General features: G+C 41.8%; 1 protein-coding gene across 2 annotated transcripts in view; it reads right to left on the bottom strand.

Moving 5' to 3' along the window:
* The window catches only part of pappaa (pregnancy-associated plasma protein A, pappalysin 1a), a 136,858-nt gene that overhangs the window by 89,687 nt on the left and 30,383 nt on the right, over positions 1–16,788 (bottom strand). For both annotated transcript variants that reach the window (XM_056256731.1, XM_056256732.1), the window contains exons 9-10: positions 9,952–10,080; positions 6,445–6,536 (exon numbers count right to left, since the gene is read on the bottom strand). In XM_056256731.1, the coding sequence (XP_056112706.1) occupies positions 6,445–6,536; positions 9,952–10,080 (221 nt within the window). The remainder of the gene's footprint in view (positions 1–6,444; positions 6,537–9,951; positions 10,081–16,788) is intronic.

Here is a 16,788-nt window from a genome sequence, read left to right as displayed (position 1 = left end):
GTGTTTTATCCTCTCTCCTTCACCATTCCTCCTCTGTCCGTCTCTCACTATTTCACATTCTCCAATCACGTTTTCTCTCCCACACTGTGTCTCCATCCACTCCTACTCTGTCTGTCTGGCAGTTAATCAACAAACTGAATATTAGTGGTGCAGATAAAATGAATTATAAAAACAGTGCATAATACACTAAGAAAGAGACCATTTAAAAATTTTAAGAAATTAACCATTTTAAAACTAATTAAAACAATTGAATGGCAACACAATAACAACACTTCAACACTAAAGCATTACTTAATGTTAATTTCTACATTTACTAATACATTATTAAAATGTCCTTAATCTGTATTGCTCATTATAATTCAAAGTGCATCTATTAAGCTATTTTAAAGGCTTCTAATTTAGTTTTTGTGTCTCCTATATTAGAATTACATGCATCATGCATGCAACACTTTAATTCTCTCATAATATACACTACCGTTCAAAAGTTTGGGGTCGGTAGGATTTTAAATACTTTTAAAAGAATTCTCTTCTGCTAACCATGGCTGCGCTTATTTGATTAAAAATACAACAAAAATCAGTTATAGTATTAAATATTATTCCAGTGTAAATCAGCTGTTTTCTGTGTGAATATATAGTAAAGTGTAATTTATTCCTGTGATCAAAGCTGAATTTTCAGCATCACCAGTGTCAGTGTCTTCAGTGTCAAATGATCCTTCACAAATCAGTATAATATGAGGATTTGATGCTCAAGAAACATTTATTATTATTATCAATGTTGAAACAGTTGTTGGTCTGTCAGTTGTACAGTTTTTTTTTTTTTTTTTTTGGATTCTTTGATGAATAGGAAGTTCAAAAGACTTTTGTAACATTATAAATGTCTTTACTGTCACTTTCGATCAAATTAATTATTCCTTGATAAATAAAAGTATTGATTTCTTTCCTCCAAAAAATAACAATAAAATTCTCACTGACCCCAAACTTTGGAACGCTAGTGTACATTACAGCATCAGCTCTTTTCTCACAGTGTCTGAAACGTTTCGATGAAGGATTCGGTTTCTTTAAACCCCACCTTTCTGAGAACCTGCTCTGCTCTGATTGGTCAGACGGCCCAGTCTGATGTGATTGGTCGGCTCCTTACAGTGTGGGTCGGAAACCAAACGCCCATTACCATATCTGAATTTTGCTTTTGATACATGCAAACAGTTTTACTGTATCAATTCGAGTCTGAGTCCTCATCCTTTAGAAGTGCACCAAAGAAAACAGCGTATTCTCGACATATACAACACGAACCAAACTCTTCTAGTCTCAGATACAACTACAGTGTTTGAGGGTCAAAGTAGACATTGTTCACTGGCAGCCAATGAAAACCATAGGCTGGCATTATGCAAATTCATTACAAAATGACATGGGTTTGTGCAGGAAGTAAGACCGTAATTGTTGACGACTCGTTTTAGGCGACTCGTTTCGAATCGCTCCATTTGATCTTTGCAGACCTTTTACATGCACAAACAACTATATTACACACTTCATGAAAGGTAATATCTGAAAAAAAGCATATTAGGAGCACTTTAAACAATGGGAACGTATTGTAAAGTGTTACCAATTTAATCAATTACACAAGCAGTGTCAGTTGAGCACATAATTGAGAACAATTTACTTCTGTACAGAATAAGACTGAGACAAAAAATAGTGATAATGACAATATATTTAGTGATAAAGGGATACAGACTGTCTCCCTGTCTGTCTGTCTGTCTGTCTCCCTGTCTGTCTGTCTGTTTGTCAGTCTGTCTCCCTGGCTGTCTGTCTCCCTGTCTGTCTCCCTGTCTCCCTGTCTGTCTGTCTCCCGGTCTGTATGTCTGTCTGTCTGTCTCCCTGTCTGTCTCCCTGTCTGTCTCCCTGTCTGTCTCCCTGTCTGTCTCCCTGTCTGTCTGTCTGTCTGTCTCCCTCTCTGTCTCCCTGGCTGTCTGTCTGTCTCCCTGTCTGTCTCCCTGGCTGTCTGTCTCCCTGGCTGTCTGACTGTCTCTCTGTCTGTCTCCCTGTCTGTCTCCCTGTCTGTCTGTCTGTCTGTCTGACTGTTTCCCTGTCTGTCTGTCTGACTGTTTCCCTGTCTGTCTGTCTGTCTGTCTGTCTGTCTGTCTCCCTGTCTCCCTGTCTGTCTCCCTGTCTGTCTGTATGTCTGTCTCCATGTCTGTCTCCATGTCTGTCTGACTGTTTCCCTGTCTGTCTCCCTGTCTGTCTCCCTGTCTGTCTGTCTCCCTGTCTGTCTGTCTGTCTCCCTGGCTGTCTGTCTTTCTCGCTGGCTGTCTGTCTGTCTCCCTGGCTGTCTGTCTGTCTCCCTGGCTGTCTGTCTGTCTCCCTGGCTGTCTGTCTGTCTCCCTGGCTGTCTGTCTGTCTCCCTGGCTGTCTGTCTGGCTGTCTGTCTGTCTGTCTGTCTCCCTGTCTGGCTGTCTGTCTCCCTGTCTGTATGTCTGTATGTCTGTCTCCCTGTCAGTATGTCTGTCTGTATGTCTGTCTGTCTCCCTGTCTGTCTGTCTCCCTCTGTCTGTATGTATGTCTGTCTCCTTGTCTGTCTGTCTGTCTGTCTGTCTGTCTCCCTGTCTGTCTCCCTGTCTGTCTCCCTGTCTGTCTCCCTGTCTGTCTCCCTGTCTGTCTCCCTGTCTGTCTCCCTGTCTGTCTGTCTCCCTGGCTGTCTGTCTCCCTGGCTGTCTGTCTCCCTGTCTGTATGTCTGTCTCCCTGTCTGTATGTCTGTCTCCCTGTCTGTATGTCTGTCTGTCTCCCTGTCTGTCTGTATGTCTGTCTGTCTCCCTGTCTGTATGTCTGTCTGTCTCCCTGTCTGTATGTCTGTCTGTCTCCCTGTCTGTGTGTCTGTCTCCCTGGCTGTCTGTCTGTCTCCCTGTCTGTGTGTCTGTCTCCCTGGCTGTCTGTCTGTCTCCCTGTCTGTATGTCTGTCTGTCTGTCTCCCTGGCTGTCTGTCTTTCTCCCTGTCCGTATGTCTGTCTGTCTCCCTGTCTGTCTCCCTCTGTCTGTATGTCTGTCTGTCTCTCTGTGTGTCTGTCTGTCTGTCTGTCTGTCTCCCTGTCTGTCTGTCTCCCTGTCTGTATGTCTGTCTGTCTCCCTGTCTGTCTGTCTGTCTCCCTGTCTGTATGTCTGTCTGTCTCCCTGTCTGTCTGTCTGTCTGTCTGTCTGTCTGTCTCCCTGTCTGTCTGTCTATCTCCCTGTCTGTATGTCTGTCTCCCTGTCTGTATGTCTCCCTGTCTGTCTGTCTGTCTGTCTGTCTCCCTGTCTGTCTGTCTATCTCCCTGTCTGTATGTCTGTCTCCCTGTCTGTATGTCTCCCTGTCTGTCTGTCTGTCTGTCTCCCTGTCTGTCTGTCTCCCTGTCTGTCTCCCTGTCTGTCTGTCTGTCTGTCTGTCTGTCAGTGTAAGGGTTTCCAGCAAGGAGGACAGAGGCATGCCGTGCCAAGTTGGCTCGAGCCTTCACATAAATTCCAGAGCTCCCCTTTGCTCAGCTCTGCTGATGTTGAAACGAGGGGCTGCAGAGGGGGACAAACACACACACACACACACACACACCTAGCGTTCACGTGGCCTTGCGCACAGCCATATGCACGTCTGTGCCACACCGTACCCGCTGATATCATTACATTCCTCAGATACAATGAGACGACAACTTTACTGTCTCTGGACAACCTAATTCAAACACAATATTGAGATAAGGAAAACCAAACACTATCTTTTGGTTCAGCGGAATCCAGCTAAAAAAACAATCAGTTGCACAGTCAGAAAGACAAACGCTTCATTCATGATGGTGCCTGATGGTTCCACACAAAAACAAATATTTCAAGCTGCCACACAGATGTGGCTCCTTCAGCAAATGGTAGAAATAAACTCTCGGACAAAAACGTGATATTCTGAAATTGGTGCTTGTATATCAGTAGCAGTCTACAAAGAGGAATCATATTTTAAAATAAGTCTCCTCTGCTTATTTGATCAAAAAATACAGTAAAAACGGTAATATTGTGCAATATTAATACAATTTGAAAATGACTGTTGCCTTTTTAATATATTTTAAAATGTAATTTATTCCTGTGATCAAAGCTGAATTTTCAGCATCATTACTCCAGTCTTCAGTGTCACATGATCCTTCAGAAATCATGTTGATATGCTGATTTGCTGCTCAAGAAACATTTCTGAATGTTGCTTCATATTTTTGTAGATATTGACGGAAATTTTAAAATTTCAAAAGAAATAGAAAATTCTATCGAAAATAGACAAATAGAAAATTCAAAAGAAACATTTATTTGACATTTTTTACATGTCACTTTTGGTCAATTTAATGCATGCTTTCTAAATAAAAGTATAATTTTTTATTTTTTTATCCTACTTAACCCAAACTTTTCAAAGGTACATTTACCATTTTAATAGTTACATTCGTTTTTCATTAACACCCTCTCTCTGACCTTTGTGATCAAATAGGCCATTTTTTTGTTACTGTACCTTTAAGACTTCTACTGTATTTCTGTATTTTTAACTGTATTAAACATGCCCTGTTGTGATTGACTAACCATGTGAAATACAATAAGTACTTCCACTCACAAGTTTGCTTTGGGGCATGGGTCGGCAACCCGCGGCTCTAGAGCCGCATGCGGCTCTTAAGCGCCGCCCTAGTGGCTCCCTGGAGCTTTTTCAAAAATTTGAAAATGGAAAAAATATTTTTTGTTTTAATATAATTTCTGTAGGAGGAAAAACATGACAAACATTCTAAGTTTTTCAACGTTGTAAAAATGTGTATAATAAATATTTAATTTCAACATCTCTGTCAACGAAGAATTTACGTCATAGACTGTGACACACGTGTCTGTCAGATCGGCGTGATGCCAGACCGGTGGCTGACAAACAAACCGGCGGGTGTGTCATGGGCCATGGATCCCAAGGGGAAAAAGAGAAAGATAGCTGAGCACTCCCAACGCACTCTAGTGCGGCGCGGGACTAGATTTGATGGGCGAGTGCGAGCGCGGGCGCGTGCGGTAATGCACTCACTCTACTAAAACAAAATAGAAACGATTTACAGGCCAGAATTTCTATTCATAACATGTTTGCAGCGTTGAGCGATGTAGCCAATCACAGACATATGTGTTGATTTCTTGAACGCAATGGCCAATCAGAAGCATTTAAGATAGACTCCCCTCACGCTCAAAACTGACTTTTTTGTTCAGTGCTGAATTCTGTATGCTGGCAAATCCTCCAATTATAATGAACAACGTGTGGATATTATGAAAGATTCATTGTGCAGTCAGCTTCATTGATAATAACAGAGATGTGTGAGATCGCGATGAACTGTCAGCTTTTAGGATTTATTAAGAGAGCGCACTTTGCGCGGATTCAGTCATCCCAAACCATGCACGCATAGTAAACTGCTTGCTTTTATGTTAAATTAACAGTGGTTTGTGTTTTAATGCTTTAATAACACATAATTTATCAGGAGGATGTATGGTGGCGACACGTAGGCAAACTTGAAAGTATTTGGAGGTACAGAAAAAAAGTCTATTTGCGGGCGGGAGCGGGACAAAACATAAATGTTGCGGGCGGGAGAAAGAAAGTTGAGAACGTCAGTTATAACGACCCACGCATTAAAAAATGGTCGGGTTAAAATCGGGTTCGGGCTCATAATTACGTTAAATGTGTCGGGCCGGGCTTAATTTTTGGGCCCGATCTAAGCTCTAATTTATAGACTACTTATCATTTTGATACTAATAAAGCTAATATACCACTTACAGCATGTGTTGCCTTCATTATAAGGCTTATATAAAGCTTTTAACTTTTTGCGTCTCCAGACAGATTTTTTATTTATTTTTTGGGTCCAATATGGCTCTTTCAACATTTTGGGTTGCCGACCCCTGCTTTGGGATGTTTGTTGCGCTGGTCCATGGTGAGCCTAAGCTGCTGAACACTGAATGTGCTCCATATCAAGAGTAGTGTCTATTTTACACTTATGAGAGGCTTTGCATTTGTGTCTAAAAGTAAACTAAATTTCCCTACTGCTGTCTTCCAATGACGTAACCTTTCCTCAGGCTCGAAAAAAACATAAAAACAGAAACCGGAAAGCCTTCTATTATTAATAATACAGAGCAGGAGAAGGTGCCAAGGCATCCTTCACAAATCTGTTAGTGTGTTCGTTTTGAATTAAATGTCTGACAGATTTTACAAGGATGTCATAATGCTAGTGATTAAAAATATCTTTGGCTCTGGAGGGAGTGAATAAAAGAGCCCAGCTAAGCCATTACTCCTAAAGTGCTGCTTTTCCCCCGGAGTGAGACGGTAACACATCTCGCAAAACCGTCAACCAAAACTGACGCACAGCACTGAGTGCGTTTAAAAGCGTGCCACACTTTCGCCGTTTGACAGATGAGCTGCTGATGCACTTACGGTTTCTCTCCACACTTACCAATACAGTTAAAGAACGGCTCCTTCTTACAATGGCCGGAGCAGCCGTCTCCATTCATAGTGTTCATATCATCACATTCCTCTCCCTGGGACCTGAAATAAATCAATGTATACATAATAAACATAATAATGATGATTTCCCTTGGTGGATATAAATCTATGTTGTTAAAAGCATGGACCTCCTTGTGCTGTAGATATATGCCAGTATGTTTTCAACATCTTTAAAATGTTTTGTTGAGGCAGTGGATGAGCCTCAAGGTTAATGTGATGATCCTGTAAATCAGGAGTTCTCAATCTTTTTGACTCGGAGGACCCCCATTATCCAATAACTATAAAATACATTAACAGATTCTAGGAGAGTTGATATAAATAAACTATTTAACCTCAATTCATTTTGTGGTTCCAGATTTTTCAAGAACTGTGCGTTAATTAATAAAATAGTAGTTGCGGGGGGATCTTGTATGATTTTTGTAGCATTTGAATTAAGTTTTTAACTCTTTCCCCGCCAGCCAGCGCCAGTATTTTTGATAATTTTCATGGGCCCCGGAATATTTTGTTATAATATCTGAACATGCAATTTATCGAAATAAAAAACAGACCCTCTGCTTTTAAACAACAACAAAAAAACAAACATTTTATTCTAACTTAATGCATTCTTTTTTTCATCAAACTTGAATGTGGGTCAGTTTCATAAAAAAGCAAAATTTTAAAGGTGCTCTATGTAACTTTTCTACTAAAATGAATCCTTTTTTTATTGCCTGTGTGTGAAGGGGTTGTAATCACACATTAAAATGATCCACTTGTCGAGTTTTGCTATTACCTGTGAAGGCCAGTATTCATATTTCTATGTGAAGTCTCCGGGTCGGATTTACCGCGAAATCCAACGGATGTGACGTGCATGCGCGCTCCCGAGCCTCTCTCCTTATATACAGTCTATTGTAGACGGTCAGGGAGTTACGTCCGGTTAAAGGCGCACGTTTTTCGGCTTATATCTCAGTCAATCTTTGATCAATATTCCCAAGACTCTAATTGTTCGTAGTGCTGGAGGGGGCCTTTCGAACGAGCCCACCCCCGAGGTCCAACTCGCCCGGCTCCCCGAGTTATAGCCGTTCGAAATCGGGGGTCCCAGCGAACGGCGATCCGGTAGGGGGCATCCCCGAGGCCCGCCACTCGAGCGTTCGGGCAAGGGTTCCCCTGGGACCTCCTCCCCTGAATTTGAGCTCTCTGGGTCTTTGCGTTCCAGAGATACGAGCGATTTTCTTCTGAGATCGTGACGTCACCGGCGTCCGCAATTTTGCAGCGCGCCCGATGGTTTTCTGCTAATATCTCCGCGAAAACACCACCAAAAACTATGGAACTAATATGGTTCTTTTCAGCTCGACTAGATGGTCCCAACGAGCTCGGTGCTCGCCGAATCCGTCAAGTATTCGCCGAGATATTTGCGTAATAGACGGTATTGTCTATGAGTTCGAGCACGAGCGCTCTTGTAAAATTTGGTTGTAATCTGAAAAATTACCACTAGAGGCCGCTAAAAGTTACATAGAGCACCTTTAAGTAAAAAACTGAGAAAATCATTTTTTTGTCAAAGATTACATTGAGATCGGATTCAGAACGATGATCGAATCACAGATGGAGAAGATCGAGTCCATCAACACCTCTAAAGCTTCACAGTCCTGTAGCTCGTCGACATTTCATTCAGTAACGTTAGGCAGTTTTGATTTATATTCTGTTAAATGTTGATGATCGCGTTATTTTACAAATGCATATGATTACATATGAGAACGCTTGTTTCTGCTTCTTCTGATCAAGAGATTGAGTACTCTTTCAGAAGATGCGTCATAGCACCCCCTACCGTATAACAGTGAAAACCAGGAAATTTCCGTCAATGGCGGGGAAAGAGTTAATTAAGAGTATCAAGTTAGACTAATTAAAGGAGAACTCCGGCGCAAAATGAACCTTTGGTCTAATAAAACATTGGTACCTAGTCAACCGTTCTCTGAGATTTGTTTTCATGATAATCGAATGTAAAAAGTTTTTTCTCTAAAAACTGTTTAGCGTATAACGCTAGTAATGGGGGCATCTAATAAGTAAAAAGAAATCGCTAGTTAATACCACTAACAAGGCTCAAAATAGCCCCACACGAACACAGTAACATAATGAGGGTCCCTACATGCAAAACGAAGCATTGAGAACTTTGTAAGTGTACAGACCGTTTAATAAGAAGATATTTTATAAAGACAGTCCACTTCGTGTATACAGACAGGAGCCATCTTTGGAAAACAGACTCGACTAATCAAACCACGAACGCCATTCATACAGTTCAGCTCACTTAGCACGTCGTTCGTGGTTTGACTAGTCGAGACTGTTTTCCAAAGATGGCTCCTGTCTGTATACACGAAGTGGACTGTCTTTATCTTTATCTTCTTATTAAACGGTCTGTACACTTACAAAGTTCTCAATGCTTCGTTTTGCATGTAGGGACCCTCATTATGTTACTGTGTTCGCGTGGGGCTATTTTGAGTCTTGTTAGTGGTATAAACTAGCGATTTCTTTTTACTTATTAAATGCCCCCATTACTAGCGTTATACGCTAAACAGTTTTTAGAGATAAAACTCTTTACATTCGATTATCATGAAAACAAATCTCAGGTACCCCTTTTCCACCAAGGCAGAGCTGGTGCTGGTTCGGAGCCAGAGCCTAGTTTCAATTCGGTTCTTTGTTTTTCCACACGCAAAGCACCAGCTCCGAACCAGGAAAAGTGGTCCTTAAGTAGCACCAAATCATTGCTGGTCTAGAACAGAGCCAAGTAAGAACCGCTTGCATCAGGGGCTGGGGGCGGGGTTACCGTGACCAACAAGACGAATATAAACTTGTGACCGCCATTTTTAAATAGCAGCTAGTCGAGCTAATAGCAGCTTGATTATAATACCCGTCTATGTAAGTTACGGCGAGCTGCACAAACGCGTTGGATTCCGATGTATTTTTGCAAACCCATGAGCATCCATAGTAACGCAACGTCCGTTATTGTTGATGGCTTGTTCGAGATGCATCGGAGCGGCGCGATCGGAGCTGCGGGGATGTTTGGAGATCATACGACTCCTTGTGCTTTTGGATCGCTTTCGCAGTGCTCTGATGTCATGCGGCGATCGATCTGCGAGAAGCCGATGCATCTCGAACAAGCCTGGCGTGTTTGTGTTTGGCGCTACCGCACTAGCGTTGCTGGGCAACATGAGACGTATGCAGTGACGTAAGATCTGGCTCTGTTGTGGCTCTCTAGCCGGTGGAAAGGCAAACCGGTTCTTAGTAAGCTTGTCAGTCGAACCAACTCCGAACCAGCTTTGGCTCTGGCTCTGAACCAGCACCCGGTTCTTGTTGGTGGAAAAGGGGTAAGAGAACGGTTGACTAGGAACCAATGTTTTATTAGACCAAAGGTTCATTTTGCGCCGGAGTTCTCCTTTAAGCTTGAGAAGCTCTGCTCTAAAGGCTGTGGAAACGCATCCAATCTCACCTCTGGATGAGACCGTCTCCACAGTACGGCGCTCCAAGGCGGTGTGTGAACGGAGGTGATGGCTCACTTTCGCTCCGACTGGAGATGGTTTGGACCTGGTATGTGTACACACCACCATACTCAACATCCCTGTGGAAAAATGCAAAAAACCATCACACATCTGTCAGGAATGAACTCTTGCATTGAGTGGCAATATTTGCCACTAGGACTGATTCTTCTTTTAATGTCAAATACTTATGTTAATGTCAAACAATTAAACAAATAAATCAAAATACTATAGGCTGCCTGCATGCAACCAATAATATTGTATCATCAAAAGCAATATTTACACTGCAAAGGTGGAACAGAAGCTGCATCTGACATGGCATTAATGTTTATTCACACAGACTGCTTAATGCTACTCAGAGGTGGCATGCAACATGTAATTATTAATGTAATTATCTCAGCCTACACTGTAAGTCCTTGTCCGCTTAGCGTTCATATTGCCATTTTTAACACTGAATTTAAATATACTGAACCTAAAGCCAAAGGGATATGTTCACAACCTGATTGGTTGTATAATTTGTATATTCCACATGTATGTAGCTTACATATGTTGATATTTTGACCAGCTGAGAGCTTATAAAATGTGTAAAGAGGTCAAAACAGCGGCAGAAATCCCTCCCTCACACACACAAATGAAGATCTGCTGCGAGGAGACGCGGTTCTGATGCCTGAACTGGAAGTGGACCGAGACCCATCGTTTCAGCGTCTCGGCCCGCTTGTTTGATGCGCACCAGGGTTCAGATGGCAGCGTTCACACTTATTCAAATGAACCGCACTAACAGACCGATCGCACCAGGGTTCATTTTAATCGAAACAAACATGCCAAGTGTGAACACACTCTTAAAGGGATACTCCACTTTTTTTGGAAATAGGCTCATTTTACAACTCCCCCAGAGTTAAACTGTTGAGTTTTACCGTTTTTGAATCCATTCAGCCGATCTCCGGTTCTGGCGGTACCACTTTTAGCATAGCTTAGCATACATCATTGGAGTGGACAAGACCATAATGATATGACGCAGCGCCTGAAAATAGTTCCGTTGTGTTGACGGAAGGTAGCCTATTTTCAGGCGCTGCGTCATATTATTACGCATTTTTTTTAGTTATTCTGGTACCTTAAATTGGCACAGAATAAAACCAAATAATCCCTAAAATTATGCCATTCATTTGTGCTGTGTGGCATTTACGACCCTGCATCTGTCTTAGGAGGGAGAGGTTATTATGTGAGTATAGTATGTCAAGTTTAGGATGCCAAGACACAAGACCTTACACTACAGGAATTATGTCAATCTGACCTAGCTCCTTCCACACCCTGAAAACTTGTAGTGCTGGTTTAGCGCTGACTCTAAGCACATGGGCTATCACTTTTAACCATCAGCTGGTGGTGGTTGAGATCAGAGATAAGAGACATCTGATCTTGTGTCAGTCTGAAGAGGAAAGTGGATCTATACTCAAGCTGAACCATGTGGGATGTCATGAGGGATGAAGTTGTGCTGAGACAATGTAACCAAAACTTGCTCAGTTAGCACTGGGATTTGAGGAAAGGGTCACGGTGTTCTGGGGGCGAACGATTGCAGCGGCTGATAACCAGCAAAACAGGCCGGACATGTTTCCTCCCTCAGAGGACACCTGTAGACAAGCACAGGTCGCATCTTCAACACTTCTCTGAGTGAATTGGAGGGCTGTCCACAATTAAGTGCACTTCTTTATAACAAGGGGGGGGGGGGGGGGGGGTTACACTCAAAGCCATTGTTAAACAGTCAACAAATAGGCTATACACACATCTATGACTTTACTCAGCAATCATAAACAGCTAAACTGTTGCACCCCTTAAGTAATTTCTTAAAGTCTAAACAAATCCGACCACTAGAAAGACAAAGAAAGCCATACACACAAAACATCCATACATTTTTTTCTACACTCATATCCACTAATATTGTAAACTACAACCCACCCACAAAGCTACAAAACAGCATGTGCATTACCTACTAGACAGGAACCCCAAGTCTCTCAGCTTTCCATCTCCAAAACTACACATACACAGGTCATTAATAAAAGAGCCAACATGAGCGAGAGGAAAATACACAAAGCCTTCGTTATTTGCATTTATGTTGGACACGTTCCCCGAGAGAAACGCAAGCACATCTCTGCTGATTAGCAAAACAACACTGCCAAATGACAAGAGTGCCACGGATATTACGTTTATTACGAACGCCGCAGGTTCACGTGAGGCCAAGTGTATTTGTGCTGCCGTCAGCAGAGTTATAAGGTGCCTGTTCTAATGGGCAGGGAAGCAGTAACGTTTAATAAGAGGCAAAACAAATCATTCAAATTAGCACTTGACATGAATGACACCAGCAAGAAGTTCTGTGTTTTGGAAAAGAGGAAAACGTCTGTGAAAGTCCCATAAAATTAAACAAGAATAACACAAATAAGCTTTGCACAGAAAAAAGCAAATTACACAACACACCGCAAAAGGCACGTACACACATAAAGCTGAGATTTAAAACAGGGAAACTTCTTTGAACATAGCAGTTTTTGAGTTTGCAAGCCCAGGTCAATATGGATGAAAGGGCCACATGAGACACCATCAATGTACACAAATAGAGCATGTATGGTAACACTTTACTTGCAGGGGTGTACATAAGACTGACATGACAACTTCATAACCATGACATGACATATGTCATGAATATGAAGTAGGGTTTATGCATGTTTATGACAACTGTCATTAAGTGTCTTTCGCTCAATAATGACATTTTGAATGCAAATATGACATTGTTTAAGATGTCTTTGTTATGACACCTTGACATAAACCATAACATCATAACCTGTCAGTGTCTTTGTCATGACAACTTGACATTAAATTAAGTTAAACTGTCATGTGGCTGGTTTTGACATTGGCTGTCATGAGGCCATTATAACTGTGTCATGAGTATTTATCGTGACCTCAACTACAGTGGTACACATTGAATTTGTCATTAAAATGTTATAATGGCTTCATGACAGCCAATGTCAAAACCAGCCACCTGACAGTTTAATGTAATGTTAACCAATAAAGCTAAGTGGTTTCTTAAGTTTGATAATTAATCTGCTATGTCATGTTTATGACAGGTTGTGTTGTCTTAGTAATGTCAAGTTGTCATGACAAAGACACTGACAGGTTATGATGTATTGGTTTATGTCAAGGTGTCATAACAAAGACATCTCAAACAATGTCATATTTGCATTCAAAATGTCATAATTGAGCGAATGACACTTAATGACAGTTGTCACAAACATGCATAAAACTTCCTTCATATTCATAACATGTGTCATGTCATGATTATGAAGGTGTCATAGTCTTATGCACACCCCTTCAAGTAAAGTGTTACCGCATGTATTTATTTGTGTGCGTGTGTGTGTGTGTGTGTGTGTGTGTGTGTGTGTGCGTACACATGTATATATATATATATATATATACAGTATATTTAAGCCATTATAGGGTTAGTTCACCCCAAAATGAAAGTTCTGTCAGTAATTACTCTCCCTCATGTTGTTCCAACCCCGTAAGACTTTCGTTCATCTTCGGAACACAAATTAAGATATTTTTGATTAAATCTGAGAGCTGGATCACTCCTCCATAGGCTTCTTAAGGGATCGAAACTTGCCGGCCCAGAAAAGTTATTAAAGACATCGTTAAAATAGTCAGAGTGACTACAGTGGCTCAACCTTAAGTTTACCAAGCGACGAGAATACTTTTTGTACGCAAAAAACAAACAAAAATAACGACTTTATTCAACTATTCATTTCCTTCTCTGTTGGCCTCGAGATTTCACGTAGTGTAACAGCGCAGCGCTTCTGTGTTGTACGTCACACATATCACACACATGACCAGCGTCGGCCAATAGTGAGCCTGCGTGTGACGTACAACACAGAAGTGCTGCGCTGTTACACTACGTGAACTCACTCGAGGCCCACAGAGAAGGAAATTAATCTTCAATCTGCAATGAATCACATCATTATCACATGGCATAAGCTGATTGGCCTCTGCTGATCCTGCAGCCAATGAGATTGCTTGCTCAGCATTTAAATAGTCTGGTTCAGGGTTTTCTGTAGGGTCATCCTGCAGCGCACTATCAGAGCTCCTCTGAAACCCTCCACATCCCCAGCTCCACCTGCCTAGATCTGATACGGGATTTATTATATATACTGTATGTGTATTTGTGCAGCAGCAGCTTATCTTACATGCTCTCAGCCGTCTGTTTGTGCATCTATTAGTAGTTAATCCCAGCCATGTTAGAACGTTCTGCCACCGTGTTATTGAAACCGATAACCAAAAGAAAGAAAGGTTTGGGTTAACCAACCGAGAGTTATGGGTTTATGGGACGGTAATGAGAAATGTTGGGTATCTTGATAAATCTAAGCACAGTTCAGTGGCAAAATCCAGTTATAACAATTAATGTTTATAAATATTCCACTGTTCCGATTTACAGATAGCTATCTATGTGGCAAATTATTCTTTTTCAAATTATTTATTTCTAATTTAGTAAATGTTATGAAAAATATTGTTTAGCAATTGTTATGCATGTGTTTTTATGATCTTTAAATTCAATAGTGTGATATCATATACACTCACCGGCCACTTTATTAGGTACACCTGTCCAACTGCTCGTTAACACTTAATTTCTAAGCAGCCAATCACATGGTGGCAACTCAGTGCATTTAGGCATGTAGACATGGTCAAGACAATCTCCTGCAGTTCAAACCGAGCATCAGTATGGGGAAGAAAGGTGATTTGAGTGACTTTGAACGTGGCATGATTGTTGGTGCCAGAAGGGCTGGTCTGAGTATTTCAGAAACTGCTAATCTACTGGGATTTTCACGCACAACCATCTCTAGGGTTTACAGAGAATGGTCCGAAAAAGAAAAAACATCCAGTGAGCGGCAGTTCTGTGGGCGGAAATGCCTTGTTGATGCCAGAGGTCAGAGGAGAATGGCCAGACTGGTTCGAGCTGATAGAAGGGCAACAGTGACTGAAATAACCACTCGTTACAACCGAGGTATGCAGCAAAGCATTTGTGAAGCCACAACACGCACAACCTTGAGGCGGATGGGCTACAACAGCAGAAGACTCCACCGGGTACCACTCATCTCCACTACAAATAGGAAAAAGAGGCTACAATTTGCAAGAGCTCACCAAAATTGAACAGTTGAAGACTGGAAAAATGTTGCCTGGTCTGATGAGTCTCGATTTCTGTTGAGACATTCAGATGTTAGAGTCAGAATTTGGCGTAAACAGAATGAGAACATGGAACCATCATGCCTTGTTACCACTGTGCAGGCTGGTGGTGGTGGTGTAATGGTGTGGGGGATGTTTTCCTGGCACACTTTAGGCCCCTTAGTGCCAATTGGGCATCGTTTAAATGCCACGGCCTACCTGAGCATTGTTTCTGACCATGTCCATCCCTTTATGGCCACCATGTACCCATCCTCTGATGGCTACTTCCACCATGTCACAAAGCTCTAATCATTTCAAATTGGTTTCTTGAACATGACAATGAGTTCACTGTACTAAAATGGCCTCCACAGTCACCAGATCTCAACCCAATAGAGCATCTTTGGGATGTGGTGGAACGGGAGATTCGCATCATGGATGTGCAGCCGACAAATCTGCGGCAACTGTGTGATGCCATCATGTCAATATGGACCAAACTCCCTGAGGAATGCTTCCAGCACCTTGTTGAATCTATGCCACGAAGAATTGAGGCAGTTCTGAAGGCAAAAGGGGGTCCAACCCGTTACTAGCATGGGGTACCTAATAAAGTGGCCGGTGAGTGTACATCGACTTTATATCAGCCTCTCCGCTCTTTAAGATATCGGCATCAGCCATAAAAATGAATAAAAAATCAATATCGGCCGACCAGACTATAGTATATGTTGCGTTGATCAGTGAACAATATGTAACTGTGCTGATGCCAATGCATTACTAAGCCAAGAAAAAACACACCCTTTATATATAATACTCAAATATACACCCTATATTGAGCAGTGTTGCTGCCCCGGATTGAAAGTTAGCGTGCAGTGCTGAAGTGCTTTCTGACAAACTGGAAAATGCATTTTAAATTTCAGCCAACAAATTATTAGATCATTGATCATTGCTTTCACTTCTGAGTGCACATGCCTATCGCTATGGATAACAAGGTTCCACTTCCTATTGCATAAAGAGACATCTGCCTCTAGACTCTCTATGTTACACATGTGCTGAGGTGTTGAAGAAAGAAGTCTCAGAGAATGCCATCATCGTCTGCTCAGCCTCCACCCTTCAACAGAACTTCATCTGCGTCTTATTAATGCATTGTATCATTGTATTCTCAACTGTTCTGAACTGGTGCAACTGATGATATGTCGTATGATGTCATGTGAGCCAGACCCTCTAGACAGATTAACAGGCCCGCCAATATGCTTATGGCATAAATATATGTTGATGACATGGCATGAAATAAGTTAACATTTCAACAGAATTGCACTTGCAGCCCATCGGTCAAACGCTACCATCTGTTTGCACCTCAGAGCATTCTCTGTGTTTAACTTATAGGAACCGTGTTGAAGTTATAGACGGGAGAGAGAATGAGAATGCTTAGGGAAGCTTCCCATTCAGACAGTACTTCATTTAATAAAAAGCCAACCTGGAATTCCTGATCAAAAAGAGACTCAATACTTGTTGGAAGCCTTCCACAGATACACATCAAGACTTATGAAGTGCTCGGAGACAAGAGAAAGCAGCTATTCAAGTGACCTCCTCAAGAGAAACAC

This window comes from Rhinichthys klamathensis, unplaced genomic scaffold, assembly GCF_029890125.1.
Source record: "Rhinichthys klamathensis goyatoka isolate OS25496 unplaced genomic scaffold, OSU_Roscu_1.1 h1tg000132l_1, whole genome shotgun sequence".
NCBI lineage: Eukaryota > Metazoa > Chordata > Actinopteri > Cypriniformes > Leuciscidae > Rhinichthys > Rhinichthys klamathensis.
This window is presented reverse-complemented; position numbering and strand designations above follow the sequence as displayed.